This window comes from Panthera pardus, unplaced genomic scaffold (assembly GCF_024362965.1).
Source record: "Panthera pardus isolate Hobbes unplaced genomic scaffold, ASM2436296v1 HiC_scaffold_25, whole genome shotgun sequence".
Lineage (NCBI taxonomy): Eukaryota > Metazoa > Chordata > Mammalia > Carnivora > Felidae > Panthera > Panthera pardus.
This window is the reverse complement of record NW_026526821.1, coordinates 88,844,621-88,859,352: the sequence shown is the minus strand read 5'-3', so window position 1 is coordinate 88,859,352 and position 14,732 is coordinate 88,844,621. Positions and strand designations below refer to the sequence as shown.

General features: G+C 43.3%; 1 protein-coding gene and 1 long non-coding RNA gene across 5 annotated transcripts in view; one reads left to right on the top strand and one right to left on the bottom strand.

Moving 5' to 3' along the window:
- SFXN5 (sideroflexin 5) overlaps positions 1-14,732 on the top strand; it is a 117,226-nt gene that overhangs the window by 35,927 nt on the left and 66,567 nt on the right. For all 4 annotated transcript variants that reach the window (XM_053890820.1, XM_019441762.2, XM_019441753.2 and 1 more), the window contains 3 exons: positions 4,129-4,155; positions 4,629-4,683; positions 6,680-6,705. In XM_053890820.1, the coding sequence (XP_053746795.1) occupies positions 4,129-4,155; positions 4,629-4,683; positions 6,680-6,705 (108 nt within the window). The remainder of the gene's footprint in view (positions 1-4,128; positions 4,156-4,628; positions 4,684-6,679; positions 6,706-14,732) is intronic.
- On the bottom strand, positions 1,778-5,518 carry LOC128773537 (uncharacterized). Its single transcript, XR_008417896.1, has 3 exons — positions 5,404-5,518; positions 4,731-4,873; positions 1,778-2,485 (listed from the first exon to the last, which is right to left on the bottom strand). It is a non-coding gene; the product is annotated as an uncharacterized LOC128773537 (long non-coding RNA).

Here is a 14,732-nt window from a genome sequence, read left to right as displayed (position 1 = left end):
AGATGCCAGAGGCTCCCCATTTAAAATAAACATTAAAAATTTTTTTTTCACATTTATTTTTTTTGAGAGACAGAGCATGACAGAGTATGAACAGGGAAGGGGCAGAGAGAGAGGGGGGACACAGAATCTGAAGCAGGTTCCAGGCTCTGAGCTGTCGGCACAGAGCCCGATGCGGGGCTCAAACTCACGGACCGTGAGATCATGACCTGAGCTGAAGTCGGACACTTAACCGACTAAGCTATCCAGGTGCCCCTAAAGTAAACATTTTTAAAAAAGGATCTACTGGGTACAGAGTTTCAGTTGGGGAGGATGAAAAGGTTCTGGAGGTGGATGGTGGTGATGTCCGCATAACAATGTGAGTGTGCTTAATGCTACTGACCTGCCACTTAAAAGTGGTTAAAATGGTAAATTTTTAGGTTATGTATATTTTTCCACAATAAAAAAAGATGGAAAATCGCCTAAAAGTCCACTTATAGGGTACGGTTTACAATATATTCATCCAAGGTTTCTGTTAGGAAGAGTGGTGGTGATATGGAAAGATCTCCGAAATATATAGATGCCTAAAGGGAGAGAACAGTGAATGTCAGTGTGCTAACATTTAGAAACAGGTGCATGTGGTGGTTAAGACTGGAGACTTTGGAGCCAGACTGGTTGGGTTCAAATCCCAGTGCTGCTGTAAGACTTTGGGCAAGTCCCATAACCTGTCTGTGCCTCCGTTTGCACATCTATAAAGTGGGGAATGTACTAGTCCCTACCCCAAGGGGCTATTGAGGAGATTACATTAGTTAATATGTACAAAGCCCTCAGAAGGGTGTCAGACTCCTAGCACTTGTTCACTAAATGTGAATGAATGAGTGAGGATGAATGGAGGGACAAATCTGAGTCAGAGGTCGTGAGCTCTGCCTCTGAGACTTTGGAGGTGGTCTGAGCTTTGACTTCCTCACCTGGGCTGTGAGCAGGTTTCTGAGTGTGAGAATCAAATAATTAAAGGGAAGGAAGGTGCTCAGCCCAACGGGGAAGCATGGAATTATGTGTGAGGCTTTGTTATCGCCTCTTATCTGTGGCACTGGCCTGCGTGGTGTGGTAGTGTCATTGCAGGGTGGGGAATATGTCTGTGTGCGCTGGGTCCCTGGCCTTGCCGCTGACGCCCCCGCTCCTGGGTGGGGCAGAGGAGGCAGTCCTTGCACCTGAGGGACATGGCCGTGGCCGTGGGTTACCAAGCACTGGGCTGCGCAGCTGGACTTCTGCGGGAGGAGAGCAACAGGTGCTGGCGAGGGGCATCAGCCACCGGGCTGCAAGGAGGAGGTTCAGGGACCCCAGGATGATGTCAGCTGACTCTCCTCCTCTTCTCGTGCCTCAGGCACGGCAGTCACCCTGGCCACACCAGGCACCGATCTGCTCCAGAGGCTCCTGGAGAGCAGGAGAACATGAGTCGAGAGGCCGGGTAGGCCCGGGGGCCCATCTCCATCCTGCCACCAACCCAGAGGACCCTGGCTGAGTCACTTATTCTCTCTGAGACGAGTTGCTTTGTCTGAAAATAATCTACCTACCTCACAGGCATGTTGTAGGAATAAAGACAATCGAGATGAAGTTACTTTGAAAAATAATTAAGTCCCTTAAAAATAGATTGCTCATTTGAATGACTTCTCCTCTACTTTAGGCATTCATTGAGCATGTTCCAGGGGCTGAGTATTTTAGATATGTACACCTCATTGAGACCTCTGTTTAGTCAGGGTGAGCCAAGCACCGGAACAAACAACCCCAGATTTCAGGGACTTACGCACAAAGGTCTATTTCTCTCTCATGTCAGAGTCCAGTGCTGCTGGGGAACAGGGCACATGCCATTGTCCAGGGCCTGGCCTCCTCTGCCTCGTGGCTTTGCTGCCACCAGCCTCCACTGGATCCTCTGCGGGAGGTTGCGGGGCCAGGCCTGGTGGAGGCGTGGTGAATGTCACTTCCACCCATAGTTCATTAGCCAGCACCCCATCACATAAGCCCACCTGCCTGTGAGGGAAGCTGGAAACACAGGCTTTGCTGTGTGCCCAAAGGGAAATGCAAACTGCTGGGAGCATCCAGCATGGTTCTGCCCTACTCTTACAACAACCCATTTCACTGATGGAGAAACTGAGGCGCATAGGCAGAGTAATCACACAACCAGCAAGTGATTTGAACACAGTTCTAATACCTGTTCTTTGTACTGTCGTTTGATGTCTTAGACCAGTGTTTTCCACCCCAGCTCTTCATCAGAATCGTGGGGAATTTTTTCTTTTCTTTTCTTTTTATAAGAGTTATATAAAGAGATCTTGCACTTTTTTTTTTTCAAATAAAATTTTGGAGCGCCTGGGTGGCTCAGTCAGTTAGGCATCCAACTTCGGCTTGGGTCATAATCTCCTGGTTCATGGGTTTGAGCCCCACGTAGGGTTCTGTGCTAGCGGTGAGGAGCCTGCTTCAGATCCTTTGTCTCCCTCTCTCAAGCTCATGCTCTCTAAGAAATAAACATTTAGAATAGAATAGAATAGATTAGAGTAGAATTTTAATTTAGAATAGCTTTAGGTTTGCTGTGTGCCCAGCACTGTGGGAGATACTGGAGGACAGCAGCAGGCATGCCCCTGCCTCTAAGAAGCTGGACCTAGAAATGGAAGATTCTGATCCTGGGTGAGGAGTATGGGGTGTCAGGAATCTGAGCACAGGGCCTGGGGTTGCACCAGAGCTGGTGCTGGGACTGGAGGCGCACTGTATGAAGGCACTTTCTGAGCAATAGAGGATCTGCCTTTTATCACTTTTTTTTACCTCTTTGCTGTTATGCACTGACTCACCTTCTTTGGCCAACAGTGATTTTGCATTTAGTTTTTCTCTCTTCAGTCCCCTTTTCCCCTAATTATTAAAAAAAAAATCTACCATTTCTAATCTTTGAGGGTCTGGAATAGCAGACAATCAAATATGTTTGAAATGTATCTAAAATAAGGATAATTAGGCTGTCGATTAAGGCTTGAGGGACTCTGCTGTGAGTAAAATGCATAAACTTTAATATATCAATCTTATGCTTCTGTTTCTGCTACCCAGTAGCCTTCTGCAGCTTAATTTATATTCCAGATGACAATGCTGCTATATAAATGAAGCGTAACTGAAGCGTTCTCTTGTAAAACTCAAATCAACTGTTGGCCACCTCCTCCCTCTCACCCCATACCTTCTTGCTCCTTTAAAAATGCCCCGCCTTTGGTTTGCCCATAAATTTTGACTCTGTTTGCTTGATTTCTTTTTGAAAGGTTTATCTTATCACATTTTAACATCTCTCAAATGGGATGAGTCTGTTAATTGATGGAGGTCTTGGCATTATGTTATACTTTTATTTCTTAGTAGGACATGCTAGTGTATCTTAGGATCAGTGATGTCTTAGATTCAATGAAATACAGCATTTGTGTCATTTGAAGGAACTGGCAATTGTTCTGTCCCTCCAGCCTGTCTCCTGTGCTGTGCTGGAGAGACCTCACTGCCCATTTGAAAGCAACTTCTCTTTATAACCTTGTTATAATAACAGCAACAATAGGAAAATAATGCCCACAGCAGTCGGCAGCAATAAAGCCCTTCCTGTGTGTCCAGCGCTGCGTCAGTCACTTTTCCTATTCCTCTTTAACAATGTTGGAGGCAGAGCTATTATCCGCATTCTACAGATGAGGAAATGGAGGTTCAGCGGAAGAAGTGGCAAAGCCAGGCATCCAGGCAGTCTGTCCAGCCTTGAAAAATCTGTGTTATGCTGCCTCTAGTGATTCTGGGAGACAATTAAAGTAACTTCATTGAAATCGGGACTTCATACCTGGCCATACCTTAGAATCAACTAGAGAATTGCTGGAAGAATTTTTCAAGTAATTTTACAACGCAGCCAGAGCAGAGGACCCTTGGTTGAAATGATCTGCATGAGAGACCCGAGCTCTGCTGTTCTGGGCTCCCTGATGCCACAGCCCCAGGGATGCTGCCAGTCCTGGGGGCACAGGACAGCCTGAGGTTCTCAGGCCCTCCGAACTGGATCTCTTGGTTAAAATATGGGGCTTTGAGACTTTAAATTGATTTGTGCTTTGAATTTTTGTCCTTTATTTTCTTTTCCTTTTTCTCTCCCTTCCTTCCTTGCAGCTCTGGAGTGCACAGAAAATCAAGCAGGTAATTCAATTTTGGATTCATTTCCTTCCCTCCTCTCTGCTCTCCTGGACCTTGCCCTGCGCTGTCCTGGGGAATCATGGCTGTGCTGCTCAGCCTTGCCCCTCCCATTTGCCACGTGCTGCCCTGCTGTCCCTTCTTCCCCAACACCCAGGGCCTGAGTTTCTGAATGCCAGAGCTCAGGCCCCTTGCCTTCCCCTGGGCCCCTGAGCTCCTTCCCTGTGGGCTCCTTTACAAAATCCTTCTTACATGCCCACTAAATACTAGGCACAGGGGACAGAGGACCCAGTCCCACTCACCTGCATTCAGCTTTGAGCATTAATCAGGAAAAGTCCTGTTTGCTGCCCGTGTTTTGTTTCTCTTGCCTTGAATGGTGAGAAAGGACTGGCCTTCCAGTCCTCTGGGGGGAGCTCTCCTTTCCCTCCCTCCTCCTCCTCCCCACAGTCACCCTGTGCTCTGTTCCCTGCTCTTGCCAGGCTATTCTACACCCAGATACCAATGAGAAGATCTTCATGCCCTTTAGAATGTCAGGTAAGCCCCTGGGACCCTCCCAAATCTGCCCGGCCTCGGGCGCTTACCACGGTCACAGCTGCAGAAGCATCCAGATGCACCAACCTGAGGAGGGGCAGAACCCGTTACACACACGGCCGGTTTGCACCTCCGTATTCACCTTGGCTCGACCATACACGTCTCTGGCCAGGCCTTAGAATCACCTGTGGGGCTTTAAAAAAAAATGTGCCTGTCTGCCTTTTCTTCCTGAGCAGTTGGGGTGCAGTGGAGGCCTCCACAGGTGAATCTGGGGCTCCTTTTCCTGTTATACACCACCCACCTACGGCGGCAGCCTCAGGGATGATACCTGCTTCCGGCAAGCCCTATCTTCTCTCTCACCTACCTGTGCCTACTGTGCTCTTTCCTTGCAAACCACGCTCCCTTAAAGGCACTTAATCCCCAGGCTAACTCCCTGGTGTCCGATCCTGCTATTAACCTGTACTCCAGAATGCATGAACTGCATTAGCACTACTGTGCACACAGGGAGGGTGGATTCCCATTCTGTGGAGACCAGTGGTAGAGGGGCTGGGGTGGGAAAGTGGACATAAGATCCCTGCCCCCAGGAAGTCCCTGCCCCCAGGAAGTCCCTGCCCCCAGGAAGTCCCTGCCCAGTGGTCACTAGAGGGAAGCTCTGTGTGCATGAGCTTAGTAGCCCAGAAAACACTTGCACACATGGGGCCTGGCCTAATGTGTTTGTCCTACCTATAGTTCCGAGAGGCCACAGGCCCTGTCCAGAGTCACACAGCAGAGGTCAGACTCCCACCAGAGTGTTGATGCCTACTGCGTGGCATTTCTCAGTGCACTGGGGCACTCTTGCAGGGTGGGTGGGAGGGCTGTTGGCTGCTGCCTTGAGAAGTCCTCAGGTGGCTGGAGAAAGAGTCTCTACCAAGAGGTGTTCTCAGCTGAGGCAGTCAGGATCCCCACCCCCAGACAGCCTGACCTCATGTGAGTGAGAGAACAAACAACCACGTGACTTCACCGTGCTGAGGCATTGCGTGCCCACGGACCCTCCTTGCTTGGCTGTGAGGAACTCCCAGGTAGCAAAGGCCTCTGGCCGAGCATCTTGCAGCTACGCCTGTAGGTGCACCGGGACACAGCACGCTCTCACCGGGGGCCTGGATCCTCTTGTAATTCTCCAGTCAAACCTGGGGCCCATCTCCAGAGGAATGCGGGCAGTAGAGTGACGGTTCATGTGCATGCGCAATTCTGCACAGTCAGGATGCGAACCTTTGCTTTAGATAACCCAGATAAGTGTGGTTCTCTGCTGTCCAGCCTGCCAGCTGACTGCCTGCCATAAGCTAGAGGCCAGGGACACAGGGCCGCCCACTGACAGTGGGAGGTGGAGGGCAGCAGACGGGGCCTCCGATAGTCCAGGGAAGCGAGCGGTGAGGAGACAGTGCCTGGGGCCTGCTCTACTGAGGATGTTTAGGCAGGGTAGGAGAGATTTTAAAGAGTACCCCTGGCAGTTAGAGGTGCACATCTCAAGTGTGTGGAGAGTTCCCCTTTCAGAACTGAAGTAAGGCTGTGTGCTAGAAAGGTAAGCTGAGAGAAGAAGGAGGGCATTCTGGGGCCTTTGAAGGCAGCGTGCTGTGTGTAGTGGGCGTGGGCAGGGGACACGGTGCCTCCTGGAGGAAATCATGGAAGGAACACCAACTGTAGCACCAAGTGCATGGTGTTCCCAGCGGTGGGCAGCCCTGCCCTCAGCAGAGGGCTTCAGAGTTTTGGAGGGAGAAGTATCTGGCCAAAGGGGGACAGAGAGAGGGTGGCTGGGGGACATGGGGGAGCCCTCCATCCTGGGGAGGGCTGAGCCGGGAAAAGCTCTGGGGGCTAGAGGTGCCTCCTGCCTCGCTGACCTGACCTCCCTCATCAGGACCATTGACAAGACCAAGTCTAGAGGTCTCTTCTGGTGCCTCTGTTGAGGGGTGGAGTGGGATGGGGGTGGGACTGTAAGACCTGACCCTTTCCTCTCCCCTCTCAGGTTACATTCCTTTTGGGACGCCAATTGTAAGTACTGCCTTCAAAGGGTTTTCTTTTCTAAAAAAGTGTTAATGTATAACTCTATATCATAATAGAGTTATGTGATAGAGTAATATCATAAATATTTGAGATGTTGATTTAAGATTAATTCCTGGAGGGGAATTAGCAGGTAAAGTAGCATGCATGTCTTTTTAAATCTCTTGGTGTGTATTGTCGAACTTCTTTCCGCAAAAGTGTGCCAATGTGCACCTAAGACAGAGCCTCCAAGTACCTTTGTCCCTGCACGTTCCCATCCTGAGTATTGCCACTAGGACGTGCTCCTTACAAAAGACTTTTCCCAAAAAGCTTAGGAAGTCAGAAAATAAGCATGCCTGCTGAAACTTAAAGTTTAAAATTAACTCAGAGGGGTGCTTGGGTGGCTCAGTAGGTTAAGTATCTGACTTTGGCTCAGGTCATGATCTCACAGTTTGTGGGTTTGAGCCTCACATTGGGCTCTGTGCCGACACTCAGAACCTGGGGCCTGCTTTGGATCCTGTGTCTCGCTCTCTCTCGGCCCCTGCCCTGCTCACGCTCTGTCTCTCAAAGATAAATAAATGTTAAAAAAAATTAAAATTAACTCATAAAGGATTCAGTATTCTTTTTGTTTAGTTTTGGAATCAAGGTTAAGTTTGCTCGTTAAAAAAAAAAAATATATATATATATGTGTGTGTGTGTGTGTATATATATATATATATATATATATATATATATATATATAAAACACATGTATAGAAGGGTGCATTCATCATAAATGTACAGTGTGGTACGTTTTCACAAAGCAAGTACATCCAAGTAACCTGCACTAGATTCAGAGCCTAGCAGCATCTCAGGAACCTCTCGTGTACCCCTCAGTCACTACCTCCACAGGGAATCACTTTTCTGACTTCCTTTACTATATTCCAATTTTGCCTATTACTGAATTTTATATAAAGGATATCACCAGGATGTACTTTTTTTGGTCTGTCTTCTTTCCCTCAAAATTATCTGTGGGACTCATCCATACTGTACGGACATCCATATTGACTCACCCATATTGGTGTATGTAGTATTTATTTGTTCTTTTTTCATTGCTTTCTGTGTCATATCGCCTTGTTAGAACTATATCAAAATTTACTTATCCATCCTCCTTATTTTCTGACTTCCTAAGCTTTTTGGGAAAACTCCCCTGTAAGTAGCATGTCCTGGTGACAATACTGGGGTTTGGAGTGAACAACAAACAGTGCTGCTTTGTACAAGTCTTTTAGAGGGTATTTTCCCTCACTTCTCCTGGATTATACCTACAGTGTTAAAGAGATAGCAATGAAATGCAGTGTGTAATCCTAGAGCTGGGATCGGGACCAGGGCAGGGGTATGTGTGAGATGGTATTGTGGTCTCTTGGAAAGTGAACATACATTACATATGATGTGAGTCAGTAACGTACTTGTTGGCATTTCTTCCAAGAGAAATGAAGACATATGTCCCCACAAATTTCTGTACACAAATGTTTATAGTGGCTTTCTTCGTATTAGCCTAAAACTGAAAAAAGGTAAGAATGACCAACAGATAGTATATCTATGAGTGAAAACCTGACTGGGAACAGAGTCATTGCTTAGTCTGGAAGTTTCCTATATATCTCATAGGTCTCATTCCTTCTCTGTGTATTTGTAGAGCCCCCTTCTGTAAAAAAGCGTTTTCCCATCTGCCTTTCCCTTTTAATGTTTTTTAAATTATCAGTAAGTATGGTGGGTGTATTTTTTGTATTTGGTTGATAACAATTTACTTCTGTCATTATTCATTTTCATATGCAGATTGTCCCAAATGTGACCAATAGGAAACCTTTAAAGCAGTTTCTCTGTCCATTTGACAAGTCCTCTTTATCCTCTGATACTTTAGTACTTTTTGGCACAATGTATAGATATTCCAGACTCATCTTGTGGTCTCTGCCCCAGTCCTGGAATCATGCATTTCTACAAACAGCTCTGATTCTCTTCAGAGAAGAATGGTATTTAGAAACCAAGATCTGAATGCTTAGGTGTGCTCACTGTTGCCGGAGCCTCATTGTTTCTAGGCCCTCTTAGCATGCATAGCTAGGAAATACCACTTCTTAAAAATGATGAGTTTATGCCAATACCTTTAATCCCAATCCAACATCTCAGAAGTCTTCCTTCCTCCCATTTCATATTTATATCCCCTCCTCCCTGAATGAGAAGCCAACAAACATGTGTACTCGCTTACCAAATCTTGCACACAAATGAAAGAATTTCAGAATTGCTATATCAGTACTATTCCCCAAAAGTGTATTAAGTGAAGTTCAAGATTTCTTTGAAGTTCTTTTTGTCCTTGGACTCTATCCTCCTGAGGGTGTACAGTCACAGAATTGTGGTCAAAAGTTATTTGAAGTAATGTTTTTCTTCTGTGTGGTTATTTGTTTGATATACAGTTAGGTTTATTTGTTATTGTTGGCATTCAGTTTTAGTTGCTTTTCTGTTCTTATTGATTTTTGTTAATATCTAAAATATCAACATAAGTCAAAGCTATATAAAAAGGCATGATAAACGTTCCACTCCCTGGGGCATCTGGGTGGCTCAGTTGGTTGAGCATCTATTGATTTGGGCTTAGGTGATGATCACAGGGGCGTGGGATTGAGCCCTGCATTGGGCTCTGCACTGAGCACAGAGCCTGCTTGGGATCCTCTTTCTCTCTCCCTCTGCCCCTCTCTCCTGTGTGTGTTCTCTCTCTCTCTAAAATAAAATTTTTAAAAAGTTCCACTTCCCTTTTCACCTATCCTGTGTAGGTAAACAATTTTATCCATCCTATTTCTTTTTCTAAAAATAAGCAGATACAAATATAGGTCCCATTTTTTCTTATACAAAAGGTAGCATTCTATATATACTCTTTTGCACATTGTTTTTTCCACTTAATCACATATTCTAGAAATCACGGCCCATCAGTTTATACAGGTCTTCCTGTTCTGTTTTTTTTTTCTTTTTAACATTTGTTTATTTTTGAGAGAGTGCAAGGAGGGGAGGGGCAGAGAGAGGGGGACAGAGGATCCAAAGGGGGCTCTGCTGACAGCAGCAACAGCAGTGATGTGGGGCTTGAACTCACAAACTGCACGATCATGACCTGAGCTGAAGTCGGACGCTCAACCAACTGAGCCACCCAGGTGCCCCATCATTCTTTTTTTTAAATGGCTATCTAACTGTCTACTTTGTGGAAGTGGCATAATTTATTCAGCTAATTTCCTTCATATGGACATTGAGACTACGTCCACTATATTGCTATGATGAATTATGCCAGAATGGGTAATCTTGTGCATATTGTTTTGATATAGTTAGAGATATATCTTGAGGGTAAATTTCTAACTTCTGTGTAAGGACTAATTCAATAGACATTTCTGGAAACACTAAACAAGAAAAAAGAAGATGCAAATAAATAATATTAGGAATAAAAAGTACAGTAACTGTATATACAATGGAACTTTAAAAGATCAGAATGCATTAAACAATATGGGGTAATAAATCTGAAGACCTGGAAGAAAAGGGCACATTTCTAGGAAAGCACAGCTTCCCAAAGACCACCAAGCAAGAGGAAATATGGAATATGACTAGACTATGAATAACAAGAAATTAAATCAGTTGTTTAAAATATATGCACCAGGGGCGCCTGGGTGGCTCAGTCGGTTAAGCGTCCAACTTCGGCTCAGGTCATGATCTCGCGGTCCGTGGGTTCGAGCCCCGCATTGGGCTCTGTGCTGACATCTCAGAGCCTGGAGCCTGTTTCAGATTCTGTGTCTCCCTCTTTCTCTGACCCTCCCCTGTTCATGCTCTCTCTCTGTCTCAAAAATAAATAAATGTTAAAAAAAATTAAAAAAAAATAAAATATATGCACCAAAGAACGAACAAAACATAACCACTAGACTCCCATGATCTTCCAGATGACTACTCTTTATTTTTATTTTTATTTTTTTAATGTTTATTTATTTTTGAGAGAGAGAGACAGAGCACAAACAGGGGAGGGGCAGAGAGAGGGAGACAGAGAATCTGAAGCAGGCTTCAGGCTCTGAGCTGTCAGCACAGAGCCCGACGCGGGACTTGAACTCACAAACTGTGAGATCATGACCTGAGCCAAAGTTGGACCCTTAACCGACTGAGCCACCCAAGTGCCCCTCTGGATGACTACTCTTAAAACAATAGCCAAACTCAATTTTCATTATACTCAAGAAAGAGGATAAAAAGAAGAAATGTTCCCAGTTCATTCATGAGGCACTTTGAGACCAATACCAAAGAACTAAATGGAAGAAAGAAAAATTGTATGCTAATATCACTTATGAAATTACAAATAGAAGTCCAAATGAAATAACAAATTGAATCCAGCAATGCATTAAGACATGTCATAACCGATTTTTACTAAGAATGATAACATTAGGAATATATTAATAGAGTTCATCACATTAACAAATTAAAGGAGAAATGTGATAATCTCAGTACATTTAGAAAAATGATTTGGTAAAATGAAACATAACTCCATTTATGACTTTTTTTTTTAAAGAGCAGATTAGATTCAGAAGGGAACGTTGTTAATTTATAGAGGGTCTATCCAAAAAAAAAAAAAAAAAAAAAATCCCAACCCCAAAGCAAGCAACATTCTTAAAGACGAAACAGATGAAGGTAAATTCTTAATGTCTGGGACAGGGTAAGAGTATCTGATATCCAACATTTTCCTGGAAGACTAGCAAATACAGTAACACATGACAAAATAAATCAGTAGTAATAGGATTGGAAAGGAAGAAACAAGAACATTCATGAGCATAGGCAAACTATTAGAACTACTATTTTTGAAGATGTCTGGATGTAAGATCAGTATATAAAACATTATTATAGGCCTTTGGACCTATAAAAAACGTCTAGAATATAATGTTTAAAAAAAGGTAGTATTTACAATAGCACTTAAAACTATAAGGTACCATAGCAACATTTTTTTTTTTTTTTGGATAGGAAATAGTAAAACTGCTTTTATTTGAAAACAACATGATTGTGTACATAGAAAATCCTAAGGAATTTTCCAAAAAGTGGCTAGAATTAATAAATAAACTTAACAAGGTAGCAGGCTACAAGGTCAATACACAAAAATCAATTATATTTCTATATACCAGCAGCAAAAAGCCTTATACATCATTTACAATGACATAAAAGATATAAAATCTTCAAGAATAAATGCTTCAGAGGTTATACAAGATTTCTCTGCTGAAAATTACATGCGTTGCTGAGAGAAATGAAGGAAGACCTCAGTAAAGTCAGATATATACCTTGTTTGTGGATTGAGAGTCAATAGTGTTAAAATGTTAATTTTCTCCAAATTGAGCCATAGATTCAACACAATCCCATCAAAATCTCAAGATCTTTGCTGTAGAAATTTACTAGTTAGCCTAAAATTTGTGTGAGAATTACAAAAGACCTAGAATAAGCAAAACAATTTTTTATTTTTTTAATTTTTTAAAAATATAATTTATTGTCAAACTGGCTAACATACAGTGTGTAAAGTGTGCTCTTGGTTTTTGGGGTTGATTCCCATGGTTTATCGCTTATATACAACACCCAGTGCTCATCCCAACAAGTGCCCTCCTCTATGCCCATTACCCATTTTCCCCTCCCCCACCCCCCTATCAACCCTCAGTTTGTTCTCTGTATTTAAGAGCCTCTTATGGTTTGCCTCTCTCCCTCTCTGTTTGTAACTATTTTTTCCCCTTCCCTTTCTCCATGGTCTTCTGCTAAGTTTCTCAAGATCCACATATGAGTGAAAACATATGATATCAGTCTTTCTCTGACTAACTTATTTCACTTAGCATAATACCTTCCAGTTCCAGCTACATTGCTGCAAATGGCATGATTTCATTCTTTCTCACTGCCAAGTAGTATTCCATTGTATATATAAACCACATCTTCTTTAATTTTAAAAAATGTTTATTTATATTTGAGAGAGAGAGAGAGAGACAGAGTGTGAGCAGGGCAGGGGCAGAGAGAGAGGGAGACACAGAATCCAAAGTGGGCTCCAGGCTCTGAGCTGTCAGCACAGAGCCCGATGCAGAGTTTGAACCCATGAGCTGTGAGATCATAACCTGAGCCAAAGTTGGATGCTTAACCGACTGAGCCACCCAGGTGCCCCTGAATGGACATTTTTCTAAAGAAGACATACAGGTAGCTCACAGACACCTGAAAAGATGCTCAACATCATGCATCATCAGGAAAATGCAAATCAAAACCATGAGAGGGGCGTTTGGGTGGCTCAGTCAGTTAAGCATCCAACTTTGGCTCAGGTCATGATCTCACAGCTCGTGGGTTCGAGCCCCTCATTGGGCTCTGTGCTGACAGCTCAGCGCCTGGAGCCTGCTTCAGATTCTGTGTCTCCCTCTCTCTCTGCTCCTCCCCCTCTCAAAAATAAGTAAACATTAAAATTTAAAAAAACATAATGAGATATTACCTTACCCCTGTCAGAATGGCTGAAACCAAAAAGATGAAATAATAAATGTTGGTGAAGATGTGGAGAGAAAGGAACCCTCGTGCACTATTGGTGAGAATGTAAATAGGTGCAGCCACTGTAGAAAACAGCATGAAGGTTCTCAAAAAATTAAAAATAGAAATACCATATGATCCAATGATCCCATTACTGCATATTTACCCAAAGAATATGAAAACACTAATTCAAAAAGATACGTGTACACCTATGTTTATTGCAGCACTATTTACAATAGCCAAGGTATAGAAACAATTCAAGTGTCCATCCTGAATGGATAGGGAAGATGTGGTATATCTATATGTGGGACATTACTCATCCATAACAAGGATGAGATCTTGCCATTTGTGACAACAGGGATAGACCTAGAAAGTATCATGCTAAGTGAAATAAGTTAGACAAAGAAAGACAAATACCATATGATTTCACTTATATGTGGAATCTAAAAAACAACAACAACAAACAAAACAAAAAAACAAATGAGTAACCAAAAAGCAGAAGCAGACCTATAATTACAGAGAACAAACTGTTGTTAAGCCAGAGGGAAGGGGGTGGGGAGGTGGGCAAAATGGGTAAAGGGGACTGGGAGATCAGGCTTCCAGGTATGGTATGAAAAAGTTACGGGAATGAAAGATTTAGCATAGGGAATATAGTCGATGGTACTGTAATAGCGATGCATGGTGACAGAGCTCTCTATTTCTCTCTCTCACATGCACACACAAAGTATCCCTGTTTCAATGAATATTGTCTTGAATTCTACTTCATCTTATATCAGTGTTTCTATTCCTGTTTTGTTTATTTGCTCTGTAAATCATTGCCCACACCTTTATATGAGTGACATTTTGTTTCTGCATTTTTTGTATTGTATGTCTCTTGACAAAATGTAGCTGAGTTTTACTTCTTCACTCAGTTTGAGAAACACTGTCTTTAATTTTAATAATAAACGGAACCCATTCATATTTGTTCTGCTACTGGTTATTGTGACTACTTATCCCAGCCATCAAATAGTTTGTTGTTGGTTTATTAAGCTTTGCTATTGTTTCCACTTCCTTTACTGATTAGTACTAGAGTGACCTTTTCAATGGTCCTTTGGTTTCTTAAGTAGTTTGGAAGGGAAACATCCTACTTTTCTCTAATTACTATTCATCTGTAATATTTTATAGAGTGGTTCTATTATATTTACCCTATATTAATAATAAATTATTCAATTAATAATTGAATAATAAATACGACCTCCTTAACCCTCCCCACATAGGAAGAGACTTTTTTTTAATGTTTATTTTTGAGAGAGAGAGAGAGAGACAGAGTGCAAGCAGTGGAAGGGAAGGGAGAGAGGAAGACACAGAATCTGAAGCAGACTCTAGGCTCCAAGCTGTGAGCATAGAGCCTGTCGTGGGGCTCGAACCCACGAACTGTGAGATCTTGAGCTGAGCCAAAGTTGGATGCTTAACTGACTGAGCCACCCAGGTGCCCTGGAAGAGACTTTTAACATACCATTTTCCTCTATTCTCTGCTTTACCAT